The sequence below is a fragment of the Malus sylvestris genome, chromosome 3, assembly GCF_916048215.2.
Source record: "Malus sylvestris chromosome 3, drMalSylv7.2, whole genome shotgun sequence".
Taxonomy (NCBI): Eukaryota; Viridiplantae; Streptophyta; class Magnoliopsida; order Rosales; family Rosaceae; genus Malus; species Malus sylvestris.
In genome coordinates, this window is record NC_062262.1 from 12,132,494 (window position 1) to 12,152,143 (window position 19,650).

The 19,650-nt window shown below is 38.1% G+C and overlaps 1 protein-coding gene across 1 annotated transcript; it reads right to left on the reverse strand.

The window, feature by feature from the left end:
- Positions 1–15,294: 15,294 nt before the first annotated feature.
- LOC126615298 (probable glucuronoxylan glucuronosyltransferase IRX7) lies at positions 15,295–18,014 on the reverse strand. Its single transcript, XM_050283111.1, has 4 exons — positions 17,036–18,014; positions 16,578–16,942; positions 16,209–16,459; positions 15,295–16,107 (listed from the first exon to the last, which is right to left on the reverse strand). Exons 1-4 carry the CDS (start codon positions 17,352–17,354, stop codon positions 15,642–15,644), a joined length of 1,401 nt encoding a protein of 466 aa, XP_050139068.1. The 5' UTR covers positions 17,355–18,014; the 3' UTR covers positions 15,295–15,641.
- Between the last annotated feature and the right edge of the window lie 1,636 nt (positions 18,015–19,650).

Consider the following 19,650-nt stretch of genomic DNA (forward strand, 5'->3'; position numbering starts at 1 on the left):
TCGCACGTAGACACAGATTCGAGATTTACATGTGTAATATTTGTACTGTAGAAGAGATTTACAGATAACATATGTATTGTTGGACTAAACACCATGAAACTTTTCTCCTTAAAAAGACCTTAAAATCTTGGGCATATTGAGATAAAGAATGAATCCGGGAACTTAACAATAGAAGAAATAGAGAGTCGGATCAACTAGTCCCCTAATTGATCTACTTCATGATTTTTAGGTAATTATGAATTTTAACAAGAAACTCATACTTTTCGTATACTATAAAAGTGAAAAATTCACTCTTATTTTAGTATACTACATATAGAACTCAGTATTCAAAATGATTTTAATTCCTACTGTATGTAAGTAAACATGTTAGTGTCTATCAATATCAAACCCCAATAATTTAGAGTTCACAGTAATAAAAATGAATGATTCAAATAATTAAGACAAAGTAGACAAAGTAAGGATGAAGATATTTTGTAAGATCAAAAGTCTAATATTTTTTCATTCATCGTAGCGAGCCTAACTTGTGATTAAACAGTGTGAGAGTATAGCTAATTATCGAATGGGACTAGAACAAAAACAAAAACAAACAAAAAAAATCATCAGTGAATGGGATAAATAGACAGATTGTGATCTTGCCAGAAAAAGACATTAATTTGTTTGGTTTGAATTGTTCCAGTAAGATTTTAACAATTTAAAATCACTTTCATAGCATATTTACTGTGATTGAAGTTGAACCACCAAAAATCAACGACTATATAATTGATTCGCACTTTCAGCAAGTATGAAACCGTTAAGATGGTGATCTTCAGCGACAATTCTTTTTCTTTTTGTGACTAAACACTTTCGCTGCAAATTTGATTTTTCTTTGTAGTATTAGCACGATAGACACAAAAAAGCTAAATGCAAATGACCAAGTGAAAACGAACTGGATTGGACCTTATTATTTGTTTGCTACCCCACTTGCAAGGGTGGGGCCTACTAACCCGAGGAGTTTAAGACGTGCTTAAAGTGACTTAACAAGAGTGGTGAACAGATTTCAACCAACCATGCCTTACTTGACCAAGGCTTCATCACCCATCAACCGTTTTAATTCACTAGTACAAAAACATATGTGTGCAACGACAACTTGCGCGATGGAGCAAATTGCGTTGCGTAGAGTATGTTTGTGCAACGTTGACAACAAAACGTCACGAAAAGGTATTTTGTGCAACGGAATTTTACGCGATGAAGACCGCCATCGTGCAAAATAGTTTCATGTGACGAAGGAACACCTTCGTGGTGCAATGTTGGGAAAAAAGCAGTAAAAGTCTTGGTTTGGCTCCAAAATCTTGCGCAACGCACAAGCCGAGTCGTGCAAACGTCGTTTGCGCAACGAAGGTGCACCTATGTCATGCAAAGCTATTTTGCGAGACAAATGCACACCTTCGTCGCGCAAAGTCAACAACTTTGTGATATAACATAAGATTTTGTGGTATCCACTTGTGTAAATATTTTAAATTGACAATCAAATTAGTTCATTGTATTCATATAGGATCAAGAAGTGTAGCTATAAAAAATCATCAAAATCGGAGTTAAAATAACCGTTAAATTGTGATTTTTCGTTTATAACCATTGAAAAGTTTTGTCCCATTACTTGATCCCTGAATGTTTGTTTTTTGCGATTTTTGATGTATGCGATCTCGAAACATATACAAACATGTTTGACAATTGAATTGTTGAAATTAGTTTCATAAGATGTGTATCCCATCAAAACGATAGATTCATTAACACTTAAGAGTTTATTTATACTTTCATTAAGTATAACATAAGATTTTGTGGATTAGTGTAAATATTTTATAAAGATCGAAATCAGAGTTAAAATAACCGTTAAAAATCATCAAAATCAGAGTTAAAATAACCGTTAAATCGTAATTTTTCGTTTATAATAACAGTAAAAAAGTTTTGTCCCGTTACTTGATCCCTGAATGTTTGTTTTTTTTGCAATTTTTTGGCATATGCGATCTCGAATCATAGACAAACAAGTTTGACGGTTGAATCGTTGAAATTAGTTTCGTAGGATGCGTATTCCATCAAAACGATAGATTCACTAACACTTAGAGTTTATTTATACTTTCATTAAGTATAACATAAGATTTTGTGGTATCCACTAATGTAAATATTTTAAATTAAAGATCGAATTGATTCATTGTATTCATATAGGATCAAGGAGTGCAGCTATAAAAAATAATCAAAATCAGAGTTAAAATAACCATTAAATCGTGATTTTTCGTCTATCATTTCTCTCGCATTGTTCTTCACTAGATTGTCTCTTTCTGATGCAACTATTACCATTTTGCAAACGTCTGAGCAATCACAATTGTCGCCACAGTTAGCTGATCACTACCATTTCGAAACACGCATACACCATTCTATCATTGTATATTCCTCTTTCATGCATAACAAAATTTTGTCACAGTGCATGCCAGCAAAGTTGACTCTTCCAAGGACTATGTATTTATTTGTACAAAGCATACTTCACAAGTAAAATTGTACTTGATCTTGATAATGATTTGTCAGTGCTTCGAGTCATGGATAGTGTGGTAACTATACCAGATGCTGTTGGCAAGATCATCATTTCAAGCATATGTCTGTGCCTTATTTTTCACATACCAAATTTCTTGCATAGTGATGATTCTTTTTATTCTCTTGGAAATACTTGATAGGGTCCCAATCAACAGATTTGAAGTCAAGGAATTGGCCATTGAGGTGCTCTGACCAATGTAGAGTGAAGAGGTTTTTAACACGTGCCAACGTTTAACTCACACAGAAAAGAATGCAAGATAAAAGTTGTTACAGTTCCAGTTTATATTTTGTAACTCCTCGCATGAGTTTTCTGCCCTGATATTGTTAAGTTTTAGTATCTTTGGGCGCTTTACCCGTTGGTGTTGCTATTGTTTTAAGTTTTACATATTATTTACAGCCTTGCTGTGTATCCGTTTGTATGCTATATTGCAAGAATTATGCACGACTTTGCTAGGCCTATTGTTGAAATTGTTAAAAATTTCGTTACACTTTGATGTGTTTAAAAATTAAAACAATATCATGTTCCTTTGTGTTGATGGCACATCTTTGTATGTAGGTTTAATGAATTTGGTGTTCATGGTGGCCCTGCTGCAAAGGACTTGGCTCCCAAGTTTAATGTGTTCAAGAAAAATTTGTCTGCTAAGCTAGGGGTTACAATACCGGAGATAAACGTAAGTTTTTTTTATTTCTTTCTCTGTAGTTTCTCCCTTGGATTCTATGGTCATGTTGTGCATTTGTAGTTTGACTTTTGATATCGGAATTCAGATTTCAATTAGATTGCTCAGTTAGTGGGTCGTTTCCCAAAAGTGAAAATGGACATGGTCATGGAGTTAAACCCCAATTCTTTTGAATTGGGTTGTAATTCCGGTTGATATTTAAGTAGTTGATCTTTTGTTGATTTCTTATTTTGATGTTTCTCTTACCAGATAGTCTTGTTAGTGTTCATGACAGCAATTTGTTCTAAGCATGTGTTGAAATTCTAAATAGGCTGCATTATTTTCGATGATTAGATTGTGGTAAATATTCCCTTCCAAGTATATTTCTCTTCATTTTTCTTGTGCATTAACCTTAGGTTCCTCAATCTGAGCATACCTGGTCCTCTGATTAGATTCATGAAAACCTGTTTGTATCTATGTACCCATTTTTTTTATATATAAAATTCATTCAATCTTTTCTCTAATCCATTTTTTAAACTTATATGAGTACATTCTATTTCGTTGATTTGAGAATGTATCCATGTTAAGTTTAATAGAAGAAATTTAATAATGTTATTAAGCCTAATATCATTTTTTTGGGGGTGTTTTTGAAGAATGTACTCATGTTTTAGTACAATAATTTTTTGGTTAGTTTTGATGAACATACCCACACACACACACACACACAAAATACATTGGAGAGTATAATTCATCTTTAATATTTTAAATCGCCTAAATAATGGATTTTATTTAAAATCTCATTATATATAAATAACTACAAATTTCATTTTTAATTTAAAAATATATTATTACATTAATATTAGGAACTCCGATAAAAAATTAAAAACAACTAAGGTTTCAGTCAAAGAACATTGGTAGTTAAGAACTTCATCCAAAGTGTCCCTTAAAAATTTATCCACCTAACATTAACCGGATGAAAATGTATGACTTTATTTAATTAAGCTACCCATTTCACCAAATTAAATAGGATAAACCAAATATTGGGCCACCAATACATATCAATATCATCCTCAAAATATAGGTATGGCTTTGAGCCACGAAAGTTGCTGCCTCATGGATTAAATCCCTTTTGAAGAGTCCATGTTCACTTATTATACCTCCTGCTGCTTTATTATTATGGCACTAAAAAATTCTCATTTATCAAGAAAGTTGAGGATTATAAAATCAATTAGTAATATGGGAAGTAACTTGATATGAGACTCTTTTCATGCCAAATGTGGAGCAAAAAATAATCACAAGGTAACACGTGGATTTTTGGATGAAGATAACAAATTTACCCTCCAGGCATACCGGATCTCCTATACGCGAGCAGTGGAGAATCATCCATCAACCAAATCAAGAGTACCAAAAATAGGTAATAAGTTCAAATTTGTATCATCCATCCTCATTCCATGACCTCAAAAAACCTCCCATAACATTTATTTTATTATGATAATTAGCCAATTAATATATTTATACCTAATTAATATATTAATTGCTAATTGAATCACCAAATAACACCCCAAAACACACTTAAAGGCCGGCCACACCCCATTCCCTATATATATGACCCTATTTCTTCTAAAAAGTTAAGTTGATACTCTTGCAAAACTCCAAAAAAATCTCCAAACACTTTTTCTCTCTAAATTCTAACTTTGGCATCGGAGGTTCTTCGGCCAAAGCCCCCCCCCATTCATCGTGGGTGTGTGAGGTTTTTGGACTTGACCAAAGGTGTTGATTATTTTGTAAGTGCAATTTTGTTCAAGAAGAAGAAGGCGGAAATTTGCATCCACAAATTGGTGCTTTCATTGAGAGTTGAAATCCATACTCGTATAAGACTCTCGCATAAAAAGGTTTTTTTTCTATTTTCAGTCCATTTGAATATTTTTCATACGTTCTTATTATTAGAAGTTTTTTTATTTGCAAAGGTTCTTTGATAAAACGAATAAGAAAAATATAATGGCTAGAAATTTAGAAAATTCCAATACTCAAGAAATGGGATTGCGAAGATCCATGAGGCAAAATGCTGTCGTAAGCAGAGTGGCACCACCACTACAAGGTTCCACCATGGCCCAAGCCATGCCATCCAAGCTTGCACGGGCCTGAGCCTAAGCCTCGCATTCGCATACACCATGCATTGAGCAGCCTGCTCCCGCAGCCTTGCCTCTTATGGTTTCCCAAGTAGCTCAAGTTGGCCCGAGAATATCTCAACCATCCAGAACAACCATCGAGCTGGGGACATTTTCACCATATTTGACATTTCCCAATTCAAATCTTACACTTGGAGTCTACCACACTTCCACTGCTCAATGAGGCACATTCCTTCCAAGCTCTTCCAATCCAAATGGCGAACAACAATTGTCTCAACAAGTCATAGAGTTGACGAGTGCCCTTGCACAACAAACAACCTTGGTGAATCAACTCTTGCAACGCATCGAGATCCAACATGCCCTGGACGAGGTATCCTGAAGTAGAACAAGGGCAGATAAACCTCTCCATCAGCGTCTCGGTAAACAGCCCCTTAACCAACCATGTTCTAAGCATTCTGGCAATTTACACTCCCGCCTGGGTCCTTGGGATAACGTATACTTTCGTCTTAGCGCGCGGAGGAGCATGTATTCCCAATCAAGCCCACGGATGAGCATACGTTCACAGTTGAGGTCACACTCCGATTATCAACTTAGACAACCTTCCAGGCGAAATGTTCATTCACAACTAGGCTCGCAAGGAACATTCTCCACCTCACATCGGAGTAGGCAGCACGGCAGACGGAGAGAAGAAGCAGTTACTCAATCCGACTCAAGTTCAACCGGTAGCCTGCAAACGGCCATTGCCTGCCAGGTACATGCCACATGCGCCGCAGCCGCGACATGGACAAGTCGAGCATAGGGAAGAGCGGCCTAGACCCATAGGTCATGATTAGAGGCAGTCGAAAGTTCCACTACCCCAACAAAGGTAAATTCAAGAAGAAGTTGAGAGACTCATAACTGAACTATTGCACAATTTCCAACATAACGAGGCTGCTGACGATGCGCTTCGACGAGACATGACCAACATAAGCATGTCACCATTCACGAATGAGATCGAGCGAACAGATCCACCTCGCAGGTTCACTATGCCTCACTTCATTCCATACAAGGGAGATGAAGATCCAGATCCACATCTCAAACACTACCACAGTACCATGATCCTTTACAGGAACAACGATGCGCTTATGTGCAAAATTTTTGCCACAACTCTACAAGGCGAGGTGCTAGACTGGTTTCACACTCTGTCCCCGCAGTCAATCCGGAGTTTTAACGAACTTTCCTTTGTTTTCACTAAGGAGTATTCGTCTAACCGCTTAATCAAAAGGACATCCGACCATCTCTTCAGCATCGTAAAAGACCATTGGGAGACAATTCGCGACTATGTCAAGAGATTCAAAACGGAGAAGGCCAAGATTGTTGGTTGCAACGAAGACATAGCAACGAAAGCATTCAGAAATGGACTTCCCACCAAACATCCTTTATTAAGAAAACTGATCATGGGAGAAGAACTGACCCTAGCAGCTTCGTATGCTTTAGCAAAAAAACATGCACTATGGGACGAGGCCAAGCAGTCTAATAAAAACGAGTCGGAAAAGAAGCACATGGAACGTTCCCTAACTAGAGAAGACTCAGCGCCTAAAACATTCACCAAATTCACAGTTCCAATCGGCCAAATTCTTTGCAAGCTCAAGAACGAACCTTGGTTCGAACTGCCGACACCCATGAAAGGCAATCTTACCAGGCTGGATCATACAAAGTATTGCGCATTCCATCAAGGACCAAGCCACGCTACCAACGGCTTCTTGAAGTGGAAGCAGTATCTTAAGAAGTTGACAAATGAGGGCCGATGCGACGAGTATCTTGACAAGTCAACGAAGCAGCCTACACAAACAGGGGAAGTCTCCATCACCCCCTAAACCTCGTTTGGGCTTTTTCCAAATAAGTTTGAAGTCTCAAGCAGCTCGACGAACAAGGCTTCACAAGCCGAAGATTATCTAGTTTGTTATGCAGTTTCTGTCTTCCAGCACAGTTGATTTATTTATTTATTCTTAATGAAGATTTAAGAAGTTATTCCTAGGCATGGCTCAACTGTTGTCCATAACGACATCTAAAAACCCATACGGATTCGCTCTCCAATGTGAGAGGATAAACTAATTGCTCTTCAGTGCGAGAGGGTAAACCAATTCCCCGACACCCATATGGGTTTGCTCTCTAGTGCGAGAGGATAAACTAATTGCTCTCCAGTGCGAGAGGGTAAACCAATTCCCCGACACTTGTATGGGTTAGCTCTCCAGTACGAGAGGATTAACTAATTGCTCTCCAGCGCGAGAGGGTAAACCATTTCCCCAACACCCCAAAAGGGTTTGCTCTCCAGTGTGAGAAGATAAACTAATTGCTCTCCAGTGAGAGAAGGTAAACTAATTCCCCGACACCTATATGGGTTTGCTCTCGAGTGCGAGAGGATAAACTAATTACTCTCCAATGCGAGAGGATAAACTAATTGCTCTCCAACGCGATAGGGTAAACTAATTGTTCTCCAGCACGAGAGGGTAATGCGATAGGGTAAACTAATTCCCCGACACCCATCTGGGTAAGCTCTCCAGTGCGAGAATGCCACATAGCTTAAAAGATCGAATGCTTGAAGATCAACTAGGCAGCAAATGGTCAAGGGCGTCAGCAACTTTTGCATTTAACAGTTCACTCCAGCTCCAATCTTGGCAGCTTTATCCTTGACTGCTCCATCTACGGCAACTGAGAAATCAAACTCAAGCAGTTTCCTCATTTTTGGCAAGTAGGCCAGACATGGCAGCCTAAATCGTTGCCCATGCCACGCCACCTCCTTGGCCCATGACAAGCCGATTCCTGGCCCCTACCAACCGACGCGCCGCACCACTCTGATGGCTGCCCCGTGGCAGCACCTCCCAAGAAAAAGACAAGAAAAAATTAAATTTTTCTTACATCGGTGCGGCACAGAGAAGACGAGGAAATCAACGAAAGACGGTCCTTTGCACGAACAAGATGTAGAAGATTGCTAGATGAGGGGGAACAAATATCCTCTAAGCTCTCTCTCTCTCTCTCTTGTAGGGTAGAATAAATCGCTCTCCAAAGTTGATTTAATAACCCACTTAAGGTGGACTTAAATAGGTTTTGAGAGAAATTTATTTCCCTTTCCTAAAAGGACCTAATTTCCTATTAAAAAAGGAATCTACATCAAAATAGGAAGCAGTCATGCGTTTCCTAAAGCAAGAAGCTCTCTATACCTGCTGCCATTTCCTACGAGCAGCCCAGCAGGTGTGGGGGCATTTGTGGAGCCAAAAATAATCACAAGGCGATACGTGGATTTTTGGGTGAAGATGACAAATTTACCCTCGAGGCATACCGGGTCTCTTACACGCGAGCAATGGAGAATCATCCATCAACCAAATCAGGAGTACCCAAAATAGGTAACAAGTTCAAATTTGTCTCATCCATCCTCATTCCATAACCTCCCAAAACATTTCTTTTATTATGATAATTAGCCAATTAATATATTTATACCTAATTAATATATTACTTGCTAATTGAATCACCAAATAACACCCCAAAACACACTTAAAGGCCGGCCACACCCAATTCCCTATATATATGACCCTATTTCTTCTAAAAAGCTAAGTTGATACTCTTGCAAAACTTCCAAAAACTCTTCAAACACTTTTTCTCTCTAAATTCTAACTTTGGCATCGGAGGTTCTTCGGCCAAAGCCCCACCATTTATCGTGGGCGCGTGAGGTTCTTGGTCTTGACCAAAGGTGTTGATTGTTTTGTAGGTGCAATTTTGTCCAAGAAGAAGAAGACGGAAATTTGCATCCACACCAAACATGTAGATAACACGAATTGGGTGACGTCGAGTACGTGTGGCCGTTGAGTTTCACACGTAGGCCAACCTGCTAAAGTTAAGGTTCCACCATAAAACCAATTGGTAATATGTGGAGTGGTCCAAGCTTTTATATGGCCTTTCAAGATTTCTCCTTTTACCAATGTGGGACTCTTATACCTTCACATCCTCACAATTTACACTCCACATTTCTATAGTTAGAAAAAATAATACACTTATGAGGAATGCAAAATGAAAATTTTGAAATGCTAATAACAGTTCATTATTATTATTATTGTTTAAAAAAGAGTGAATTTCATTGAAAATGATCAATTTAATTGTTAGTATATAATTAACGACTATTTATCAAATATAGGATTTTGCTCAGTGTTGGCTTGCTCAGAGAATTACTGGTACAAATATTCATCTATTGTTGCTTCTGTGTTTTTGCATTATCTTTTTACACGGGTTGTTTTTTTGGTTAAATTGTTTTAATCGGTTGTCTTTAAATATATGCATTGGTAATTGGTTTGGATATATATGGGTTGTTGCTTATGAGGGCATTTCTTGGATTTTAATTTTTGTGTTTGGTGAAATATTAGGACTTGGGTTCAATGCAGTTTTCAGAAATTGGATATTTTTGTTGTGACTAGTGAATCATATTTGCAAGTGGATTTCTGGTGGTATATAACATTCCTAGTTTGATGACTATTTAGCATTCCTAGTTTGGTGACTTGTTGTTGTTGCTCAGAAGCTCAGTCGTTGTCATGGCAAGGTTGTTCGGTGTATAGGGAAGGCGCAGGTTTGTGAGATGGATGCCTCATCTTCCAAATCGACCACAGGACAGGTCATCACCTTGACGGAGGAAGTGGCAACCCTAAAAGGTCAGCCTACGGCCCAACAAGCAGCACGGGAAGCCAAAGCAGCAGCTCAGGAAGCATGGGAAGCCGAGATTGTAGCCCAGTTTTCTGCCCAAGACGAGAAGATGAGTATGATCTTACGGGCCTTACAGATGTTCGGCCTCCAAATCCCGATGCCAGCACATGATCTTGATCCACCTTCAACCTCCCAGCCACTCCCCCCAGCCAATACCCAGTAGCCTGATGCATCAAGCCTAGAAGACTACTTGTTGTCGTTTTTTCTTTTATATTTGAACATCTTGTATGTACATTTTCATATATTTTATAATTAAATACTTGTTCTTGGTTTATTAATTATTGTTTAGAATTTAATTACAATATTTATTAAAAATTAAATAAAAAATATTTTTGCCAAAAAAAAAAAAAAGGGTTTGCTCGACGCAGGTTACTTCTTCATCACGCAAATCCTACTTTCACTGTCTCGGTGCGATGATTGGCGCCCGACAAAGGTTTCGCTGGGCTAATTTTCAAGCAACGTTTTTTTACTTTGCGCAACAAAGGTACATGCGTCGCGCAAACTGTTTTTTGTACTAGTAATGTCCTCCTTAGTTACAAGTCTGCACTACAAGGCTCGACTATTAGGCATTACTTCCACAAAGGAAAAAAAAAGAATAAAAATGATAAAAGTGAGTTGTAAACCTCATATTTGACAGGTATTCTCCTGATTTCTTATGATTGGTTTCTTATTCACCGAGATTCTCTATAATCTCTTATTTTCCTATATCATTAAAAGTTCCCTTATGTATTCATTGTATAGTAATTACACAATCAGGCAATTGTACTACGTATAATTCAATGATAATTCACCCTCCAGATTATCGAGGGCCACTTACCTCCTTTGTTGTGCTTCCTACGATTGCTGTAGTGCATAACCTTTTATGGTATCATAGAGCTAGTGACTAGCGTCGGTTCTTTTTTCTGACCCTTCCTACACATTTTCTATGGCCGCCCCAACCACCCCTTCTATGATGTCGTCCCCTTCATTTCTCACGCGAACAACATCAAGCTCAATTCATCCAGCTATTCTCTCTGGTTGGCTCAATTGCCTCCTGTTCTTAAAAGTTGTCAGCTGATGGTACTTCGGAATGCCCCTCGCAGTTCCTGTCTGATGAAAGCAGCAAGGTTTCTACCAAACACACCCCGCATTTGCTGAATGGGTTTAGAAGAACTAGCTTGTGCTTTCCTGGAACAATTGATTTCCGTGACTGCTTGTCATTCAGCTGTCATGAAGTTTGGCTTGCTCTCCAACAGCGTTTTGCCTCTAAAAACCAAAGTCGCATTCTTCAACTTCGTACTGCTTGGCTTGCTTTTAATATTACGACCAACCCTCATTGAGTGTCGGCCGATTCCATTATTAGGTGTATTCACATCTTCGCGTACCAATTTCTTACAACACATTATGGGCGTAGATTACTTGTTAAAAAGAAAACGAAAAGACTAATTTTTCAGTGTGTAATTCTTCTACAGAGTTCATTAATATCGGAGCTTATTAGTTTACCTCCATCTATCATAATGATCCTTCTCAAATATGGAAGTCAGGGGTGGATAATCGTTGCTGGTGTGGAAGCCAGATTTGTGGTCAGGAGGAGGTTGAAATGTTTCTGTGAATCTTCTCGACCTCCAGAATTGGTGGATAACCATGACTTGCTATCAGTTATTTCCCTTTAAAAAAAAAAAAAAAAATATATATATATATATATATATATATATATATATATATATCTATCAGAATGATCCATCTCAAATACGGGAGGGAGGGGAGAACTAACAATAGGCATATAATTAGGGAGTTGTTGGAACGGGATTTGCAGGGTCACTCACATGATGTCCTACCTTGGGCCTTGAATTATTATGAGGTGTTACTATTTCTCTATTACGTTTTGGGGATTTTGTTTTGTTTTCTTTTGGGCCTTTCGGTCCGTTTGGGATGCAATATTTCTAATGAAAAACGTTTATTTACTTTTTACACCCAAAACACCAAGAAATAAAATAAATATTATCATCCTTTATCCCACCACTGAGTGCAGTATTCAAGATCTGACACACCTCCACTGGTACATTTACTCGTTTCGTATAACTTGTCAATCAACTTTGTCTGACAATTTCCTTCACCTTTCGTCAAATAATTTCACGCTTAAAATCCTGCTGCCAAATTTATAATATCTATTACTAGATTCAGCTTTTCAGCTTTTCCAATTCGAAAAGGGATCATGTCGAGATCCCTTTCACTTAATTCTTTTCATTAAATATTCTGAATTCTTAAAATTTAAGCTAAAAATACAGATTCAATCTAAAAGTTATAATAATTTTAATTGTTGAATCAAATTTCAAGGGTCTGAATTGTTTAATAAGAATAATTAGGTGGAATAGATCCGGATGATCCCTTTCCTTCCAATTCAACACAAAAAATATTTGGCTTGAGAGATAAGTGGAAATGTTCATTCAAATTCTCCGTGTTTAAATTACAGAATTTTTTCTTATAACCAAAATTGCTTATATTAAAAATTATTATGTAAAGATTATTTTAAGAGTACTGAATCGTCGTCATCCAAGTTCAACTACAACAAACTCGACCCAGCTCACAATTGTGATGAAGACCCAACAACAGGGAAGATGGTAGTCTCACAACCAGGAAAGGTGGTAGACAGATAGAATTGCAACAAGGGAGAGAGGGCGAGAGAGAGAGAGAGAGAAGGAAGTAAATTTTTTTTCGTTTACTTTGTGTTGGTTTTTCAAAATTTGGTTTTTTTTTTTTAATATTATGAACCTCACATGCACCATGTCATCAAATTAACTGGATAAAGTTGACATAATTTGGATGAAATAACATAATTGTATTTTAATTCAAGTGAAATAGTAAATAGTTTATATGTAATATGCATTATTTTTACTTTAACTATAGAAAGTTTAGTAAACAACTTTAGCAAAAATTTGATTCGGACTCCACTCCAATACAATTTTTTCTCAATTCACTTCTCCGTCAAACCATTACAAATTAGTAATCGAGCCATTAAAGATAGAGCAATGCTATCTACATGCCCCTCTTAATTTTTAACCATCAAATTGATTAAATTAAAAAAAATGGAACTTTAACGAAAAGCACCTGGTACTGTTCACTTTAACAAAAAACCATATTTTTACACTAAAAAGTCAATCCTGATACTATTCACTTTACCCTTTATTTTGTCCTTATCATTAAAACTCAAAATTTTCAAGACCTTTTCATTAGTTTTCCTTTAAAAAAATTAATAAAAATATTTAAAAAAATAAAAATAGGTGCGTAATTAACATTTTCGTAAAAATAATATATTTACCATGTGTAGCTTCTTCCCATCTTTCCATACAATAAACCCGTTCTAAAACTTGGGTACTGACTAATCACTACCCAAGAAACTGAGAGTATGAAATGGCCCGATAAGATCAAAACACCTGTTACAATTTTAGATTTATAAACAAGTAACCAAACACCATATTAACCCCACATCCAAACACCTCCTTTCTTCCTCAACGCTTCCCCCTTCTAGCCTGCCAGCTGTGTTTTTGGGAGAGAAGATGGTTGTTTGGATACAAGTAAAAGAGAAGAAATAGTGTGTTTGGTTAGAAGGATAGTAGGAGCTTGTGAGGAGTTTCATTTGACAAAGTGTTTTAAATTTAGTGGTTTACGTAAGATGGTCAGTAATTTGGGTACTTCCCAGTGAGCACCCAAGTATTGGTTTTGGATGCTGTATCCTGAACACTGACAACACCCACACACCATGTCATTTAAAAATAAAACTTTAAAGCCTTTCTGACACACCTCAGCTGGCAGGCTGGCACCCAGCTGTCACGATTAAACCTGTCTGTCCCTTCCCCTCTGACATTTCATATTCCGCCTTTTCTCACCCTTCAATAATTCTATTCCTAAAATAATTTAGCCTTTCCCACCTTTTCGTATTTTCAGCTTTTTTTCCACTTCATGTGTTTTAGTTTAGAAAACCAATATTCTTTTAAATTTTAAAATATTATAAAAATTTCAAAAAACAGACATATTTCTTCCACACATGTAAAATACTGTATAGTATTCCTTGACTTTCGAACTCAATGCTAAAATGTATGAAAATTTTGCTTCGTATGAAGTCAATATATATGCTAATTACAAGAGAATAGAAAACTATATGATTGTAGACTTTCAAGTCGGTGTATAGATGTTATTAATACTCAACTTGTCGAGTGAGCCATGATACACTTTGTTGGACACCATTTATTTAAGAAGATTTGTCTGTTAATTTTTAGACTTAACAAATAGAACAAAATTTAGTCCAACTTTCAATTTCTCTTTGATGAAATCTCGAAGCACTTCAACATGTGTAGTTCGATCATGTTGAACTGGATTGTGAATAGTGTCGATTGAAGCCTTGTTATCACAATGCAACTTCATTGGTTTTCGTTATTTAAAGCCTAAACCTGAAAGTAAATTCCGAATCCACATCTCACAAATGTTATGAGACATACTTTATTTTTGTCTCAACACGTATTTTCATTGAGATAGGAAAATACTTTTGGCGATCTGAACACTTTGATCCCCAATAAATACTTTAGGGGACTAGGGGCTTTCATCTCAAACACTTGGGACAAGTATGTTTGTAGTAAAGCTCTTTCTTGAGGATCATCCATTGTCACCATCATGTCATTTACATAAAGAACCAATGCAGTGATTTTACCTTTCTTACAATTCAAGAATAATGTATAGTTAAAATTGCTTTGTCCTTACCAAACGCCTTCATTGACTTGGTGAATCTGCCAAATGATGCTCGAGGAGATTATTTCAGGCCTTAAAAGAGGGCTGGTTTAGTTTGCACATTTGATTCTTAGAAGGCATATTACATCTTGGTGAGATCCATATAAACTTCTTCTATCAGGTCTCCATGCAAGAATGCATTATTCACATCAATTTAATAGAGCAGTCAATCCAAATTTGTAGCAACAGATATAAGAACTCTGTTAGTACTGCTTTTAGCAACTGAAGCAAATGTTTCCTGGTAATCAATTTCATATTTTGTGTGTACGATTTCGTTATTAACTCGACTTTGTACCGTTCAATTGATCTGTTTGACTTTAGTTTGACTTTATAAGCCCATCTGCATCCAACTGTTCTTTTTTTTTTTTTTTTCTATGGAAGGGGATGTTGGGTTTCGAGGCTTATTATTGAGACTTAGTTTAATTCGTATAATTAACTACGCAGTGAAAAAATAATAATGACACACAATATGTTATCTTAATTATGATTGGATCATCTCTATGTTTACAATCTTCCATAAATATCATAAGATTAAACTACTAAAAATAAAAAGAATTTTAAAAAATGGGTGTTTTATATAAATTTCACTATTTTAAAAATTGGACTTTATACAGTACTGTTTCTTGTACTATTTTAACTATCCTCTAACTCCTCTCCACCACCACCTCGCATGTAAGATTCGTGGGTCCCACCTCGCCAGTTATAAAAATATTTCTCTCTGTTTTCCACTACAAAACATGGCGAGCGCATCCTTTGGCAGACTATTTCTCCTCCTCTAAATTCCAATAGTCCACGAGGCGTTGTGTCATTGGCTCGAAACCCTCGACCGCCTGTGGGACCTGGCCAGCTTGGCAGTCAAAGCAGAAAGAACGTTCCACGTGGCGTCGCCTTCTTGAACACGGTCACTGAACAGTAGGGCCCCCCGAACACGCGGGTCCCGCAGGTTTTTTTGAATGGTAGTCAAGTTGGTCGCCGCCACATGTTCGAGTATCTCGGCCAGCTTCCCCACGTCCTTCTCCGCAACGTTCACCGATATCTCCGCCCACGGAACGACGTCGTCGAACGGCAACCGAATCCCGTCGGCTATGATCACCGGCACGCAGCCCAAAGCGACTGATTCAACCAGCCTCGGACTCCACGGGGCCCACCCCAGAGGACACAGACAAAACTTCGACCGCGCGATCTCCGATTGGTAACCGGCAAACCGGTGCCTCTGCAGGTAAAACCGCCGGTCGCCGTTATACTTCCGCCACAGCTCCGTCCTCACCCGCCTTAAACAAAATCAAGGGCAAATCAGTAAATTTAAGAGAAAAACTAATGATTAATGCTCTGATTAGTCGATTTACTTTTGTAATTATTAAACATTTATTACTTGCTGTAGAATCGGCCGCTGATGTTCTTGGGGTGGACCTCCATCTTCCCCCGGAAAAAGGCGAAGATGTCCCTCCGGCCGGTGATCGGAGACTTCTCCAGCGTCGCCCGTACTTTTCCAGGCGACACGTACGGCGGAATGACCACGTTCTCCACCTCTTGACACGGGTGGTGATGCTTCACGCCAAACGTCTGCAACACGATCGAGTTCTTCAAAAATCCCGGTATCCCATCCGAAATCGCCACGTCCTCCTGAGCAAACGCGAAGCCAGACAACGTTGTCAAAAATCCAGAAACCAGAAGAAAACAAAAACAAAAACGTTTTTTGAATTCTCCTTTTTATTTTTTGGGAGGCTTCGAAATTAATTACCATGGTGTGGAAGCAGGAGCCGAAGTCGTGGGCGGCGACGAAGACGTGATCGGCGCCGTGGGACCGATCCCAGAACGGGTATTCCACCCGGACGTAGTCAATGGCGGAGGCAATGAGGGAGCGGGCATGGCCTATCGCCGGGAAGCCATTGATGGTGCTGAAGTTGCAGGACACGTAGACGGGGACGAAGAAGAAGTCGGCTTCGTAGGGGTCAACGGTCAACGCGTCGCTGGTGAGCAGGGTCCGGTGAATGGCGACCTCGGAGGCGAACAGGTGGGTGCTGCACCGCTCGTTTTTGAGCCAATCCGTGTTGTATTTCGGTGGCAAATCGTAAACGAAAATCTTCAATCCGTCGAACAATGCGCCTGAAATAAAAGCACGAACACATCAGAAACTACAAATTCGTCAAATTTATAAAAAAATTGGAAAAATTAAAACATGGGTTTTGTTTGTCGGACCTTGCTGTGTTGTGTTGTTAATGGCGGCGGATTCGAAGAGAGCGCGGGAGGCGAAGGTGGAGAAATGGGTTGTGGAGAGGGAGGTGGTGGGTTTGTTTTGTTGTTCGTTGTGATTGCTGATGAGGAAGGAGCTGAAGAAGTAGAGGGAGAGAGAGAGCCACAGGACCCATTTACAATATCTGTAAAAGAAGCCCTTTTTTTCCAATTGGGGGACTAATCTTCCGCCATTTTTGGTGGTGGGCAGAAGCTTCATCCTGACATAGAAGCCTCTGGCTCTTGGGACTCTCTTGATCTGCTGCTGGTGCTGGTGCTCCACCATCGCATTAAAACACCCAGAAAAGATGGAACCTTTGATGTGAAAAAAATGGTGAGAAAATGGAAGGGTTTTAGTGGTTGGGAGAGGGCTTTCGGTTCTTGGTCCGGTGATGAAGTGGAAATGAAGGAATAGTGATGGGATTGGGAGATTATAGTGGGTTTGTTGGCGTATCGTTTTTGGAATTGGACCTCGAAGAAAAATAAAAAAATAAAGGGAAAAGTTCAAACCTTTGAGAATAATTGGAATAAAAATTCAAAATAATAAAATAAAAATAAAGAACAAATTATGGGGTGTTTGGAGTTGGAGACAGGGATCAGAGAGAAAGAGCTGGGTTTCAGGGGTTCACATGGTGGAAGCATAGCAGAATAATGGACCTCTGCGATGGTCGCGGTGTGTAATAAAATCCTTCATTTCTGTCTTTGGTTGCCAGGTCAAATGACGAAATTGCCCTCCGTTTTGTGTCCTCAAAACTTGGACACGACAGTTTTTGACTTGTGCTGTGGTGGATGTTTTGTTTTTCTCTAGTATCATCCGATAATCCAGTCCGTAAGCATCTGTTAAATTACCGTTATCAACAACTCTGTTCCTTAGGTTAAGCAATTTAGGCTCATCCTCGATGGTGCGTTGTCTCGAGAAACAAACGGATGGGACGTTCAGCTAAAAAGAAGAAGAATTTACATCGAACGAGTTTATTTATAATTCAGTGATACAATATTATTATAAAGTTTTCTTTTTAAGAGGATTATGGAAACGAAATGCTTTAAGGTCAAATTTTGGAGAATAAGTTGAGGTTGGAAAAGTTTGATGACGTGGCCGCATTGAAAAAGAGACATTTTTGGGCAATATGGAGCACTTGAAAAAGCTCACAATGCTTGAGGAGGCTCTCAAAGGTATTAAATATGAAATCTAGGATGGAATATGAGAGTGCCACAAAAATCATTAAAAATTGGGATACCATGTAATTTTTACCTAATTAATCAACCATTCCAAAGCCAAAGGAGGTTGGTGGTGGTGATAACCACAAGTTTTATGAGCATTTGCTAAGGGTGGGAGATTTTTCAATGCACTTCGAACACGAGACGGGATATTCATATGTCATTATGTAATTGGAGGAAATTTCTTTTCTTACAAGTGCTCCTCTAATTGTATTATGACATGCGATGTTTTGCTCAATGTTCCAGACACGTTGAAAAATCTTTCACTAACAATTGCTCAGTCTGCTCATGTCATGGTGGGAAAAATATTTATTGAGAAAAAAAAATTCCACGGATGAACTTTAATCCCAAAGATGATTTATGAATGAAGTAATGGTTGGTGCACTAGATATTAAGATCCGAGCATTAAATTAAAACCGATTTTTTTTTTTTGGAACAGAGACCATTTGATTAAAAACAAACAGAAGATACAGCAAGGACAGGGGCCCCAAAGAAGACTTGAGAAACCCAACAGCAAATTAAGACTCTCCTACAAGGAGAACAAGGTTCTAAGGTTGGATAACGAGGACCAAGAGCGAAGCTCGACTCACCATCCAAAGTACTGAAACCCCAGAAAGTGTTAGTGGGGACATGGAAGCCCGTCGAGGGAAAGGATAAGAACCAAATGGGGGTTTGCGAACCCAGACTTCCCGACACATCCCTTTTTTTTGTTGTTTGGAATTTTGAGCACGCTGGTTTACACCATGCATTACTTTAATGGGAAAATTCTACAGGCTCATATGAAAATCAAACTGTAATATAATACTAGGTTGTTATTGCTTGAAGTCTAAACCGAAGGGCGCCCACCCCTATTCATAATTTTATATGATAGTTTTGTTGTGGCTAAAAAGAATAAATCAAATCTAAAGCTCCTATCCAGCATGCTGGTCATTCATGCATATATTCTTCTAATTATTTCACATATTTCATATAAAGCCATCGCCGCAGGAGATTTTTCAGAACGCCCCATACATTGATAGTATATTAAATGTCATTATACAAATGAAGAAACACTTAAAAAATAAAACTTCCTCCACTTAATATAATGACAGGTCGTATACTACTTTATGTTCCGTTGCACAAAAAAATTTCTCCACCGCCACCATCTTTAATTAAATGTTACACCGCAACATATAGCCCACATACTTCATCACTCCATCCCCTACTTTCAATAACGGTTGTGACACAAATTAAAAAGGAGAGACCATTTTTACACACTTTCTTTTTTTTGCCGTCAAATTTACTAAATCAAATATAAACAATGAAATTTTAACGAAAAACCATATTTTTATACTAAAAAAATCAATCCTTGTATTATTCACTTT

Coding starts and splice junctions, on each gene's coding strand:
- LOC126615298 (XM_050283111.1), bottom strand. CDS start 17,354: ATGGTGGAGCACCAGCACCAGCAGCAGATCAAGAGAGTCCCAAGAGCC. Junction 16,943..17,035: donor TAACAACACAACACAGCAAG/GTCCGACAAACA, acceptor CTTTTATTTCAG/GCGCATTGTTCGACGGATTG. Junction 16,108..16,208: donor AGCGGCCGATTCTACAGCAA/GTAATAAATGTT, acceptor ATTTTGTTTAAG/GCGGGTGAGGACGGAGCTGT.